Source organism: Aphidius gifuensis, linkage group LG3 (assembly GCF_014905175.1).
Source record: "Aphidius gifuensis isolate YNYX2018 linkage group LG3, ASM1490517v1, whole genome shotgun sequence".
Lineage (NCBI taxonomy): Eukaryota > Metazoa > Arthropoda > Insecta > Hymenoptera > Braconidae > Aphidius > Aphidius gifuensis.
In genome coordinates this window covers 8,232,258-8,234,622 of record NC_057790.1, presented here as the reverse complement: position 1 = coordinate 8,234,622, position 2,365 = coordinate 8,232,258, and the positions used below count along the sequence as shown (strand labels likewise).

At 29.6% G+C, this 2,365-nt stretch overlaps 1 protein-coding gene across 1 annotated transcript; it reads left to right on the top strand.

The window, feature by feature from the left end:
• The first annotated feature begins 404 nt into the window (after positions 1–404).
• LOC122850833 (larval cuticle protein A2B-like) lies at positions 405–1,075 on the top strand. Its single transcript, XM_044149895.1, has 3 exons — positions 405–416; positions 497–698; positions 780–1,075. Exons 1-3 carry the CDS (start codon positions 405–407, stop codon positions 1,073–1,075), a joined length of 510 nt encoding a protein of 169 aa, XP_044005830.1.
• The last annotated feature ends 1,290 nt before the right edge of the window (positions 1,076–2,365 follow it).

The window sequence follows — 2,365 nt, the reverse complement described above, 5'->3', positions numbered from 1 at the left end:
AATGAGACATGCGTTAACCTTCATATATATATCTACAGTTACATTCTAACTCAAATTATAAAATTATTTTTAATATATGTAACAGGAAAATATACTGTCACATGATCCAATTCACAAAAAAAAAAAAAGCTTATCTAAAATAATACAAGTTTGAGATCCTAGGAAATTCATAATGAAATTATATTGAAATGCGATAAATACGAAACCGAAGGTGTGTAACCAGACTCAACATAGACATATGATTTCAACAGTTTAACTACGAATAAGGTGTGGCGTCTTGCTGTCCAATTTGAGGGTCAATTCGATTGCACTGGCTTTTTTATAACGTTCTTCAGCTATATAAACCAAAAAATTGTACCAAACAACATCATTCGTATCCAGTTATCGGCTAGGAACAAAACAAAATGGCATTTAAGGTTCGGATTAGTATACACAAATAATATCATATTGACTGTTCTGTTGAATTAACTAACAATTTAATTTTTTTAATTCATAGTTTATCACCCTTCTTGCCCTCTTGGCAGCAGCCAATGCTAGCTACTTCAGTCCAGCTGCACCACTTGCTTATGCAAGCTATCCAGCATCATTATCATCATATACATACGCTACTTTAGGCCAACCTTTGGTCTACGCTGCAAGCCCAATCGTCACTAAGGAGACTGTAGAGCCATACAATCCAAATCCACAGTATAATTTCAGTGAGTAAAACTATTTTTAGCATTTAAAATAGTGTTGTTTGTGATGTTATGATAATTTAATGAACTTATAATTTATTATAGATTACGGTGTATCAGATCCTCTCACTGGGGACCAAAAAAGCCAACAAGAAAGCCGTAATGGCGACCAGGTCACTGGCAGTTACTCTTTTATTGAGAGTGACGGAACCAAGAGAACTGTTGATTATACTGCAAATGATGTCGATGGATTTAACGCAGTTGTACGCAAAGAACCAGCTGCAGCCACTATCGCTGTAAAAACTGCACCAGCAATTGTCCAATCTGTTGCATCCCCAGTCACTTATGCTTATTCAGCTCCATTGACACACCAATACATTCAAACTCTTCAAAACTGGTAGAAAAACAGTATTTTAATATAATATGCCCTTTACAATTGTATATGAATAAAATTAGCTGGGATCAAAATTCTCAAAATGTAGCAGAAATAATTTTTTTTTCATGATTTCATAATAATCATCATGATTATTGTCGTTATAGTACATTAATAATATATAATTTCACATTCAATAAATAAATCAAACAAATAAAGATCCTATACAATTTTCGAAATATAAATCATGTATTTTTTTTCACTATACATTTTCCAAAGTTGAGAATTGTAATTTAGGCTTGTTTAAGCCTGTACTAATTGAGAAAAACACAGATTTATAAAATATTAATCTGTGGTTGACAAAAATAAATTCGTGATTTATTTGTGTGTCAGAAGATGACGTAAAATTAAAAGTTAATTAATTTTCTAAATTTAAAAGTTCAAAGTTTTTTTCTTGTTCAAGTTTTATTCTGAGCTGACACCAAAAATTATTGATGAAATAAAACAAAGTGATTATTTAAAAATAGTATTATCAATATAATAAGTACAAAAATATAAATCTTATCAATATTTTAAAAGTTTATTTTTGACGATCATTGTAGATAAATCTGTCTATAAATATTCACTATAAATATATTAAAAATAATTAGACATACAACTGATCATTGCTAAGTAGGTCGAAGTAATTTAAAAAAAAGCTATAAAGTCCAAGGTAGTTTTAATTTTAGTATCAGTTGAGCATTGACGAGAATTATTAAAGATTAATAAGTTACAAGTTAATTTACACAAAATATTTTTAAAAATGTTGATCATAATAACAGTTTTGTTATTTGGGATTGCTGTGAACCTTGAAGCGAAAAGTTTGGCTGTCACATCTGAACAAGTCCACAATGAGTCATTTTTTCTTGAAGAAAAAATTAAGCTCTTAGACTCTTTGCTCGAGATTAAGGATTGCGATAAAACATCAGCATACAATGAAGATGATTCATCAAATTCACCAGTTGATTCCGAAGTTCGTTCAATGGAATGCACAGAAAAAATTATATTATTGCGTAACTATTATGATGTTGTATTAAATCCTAATGCATCAAATTTTGAAGAATCTTGGAATACAATCACGAATTACAGCTCAAGTGATCATGTATTGTTAGCAAATTATCTTGCAGTGAGTAATATTACTTCTTTTTCATGGTTTATTGTTTTCAAAGTTTTTAAATCTTTTTTCAATTTACTTTATTTAATTTTTCTAGAATTTTCAAAAACCCAAAAAGTCAGTCGTTATCGAACAAGAAGTTAATAACGTGGTAAGTAATATATT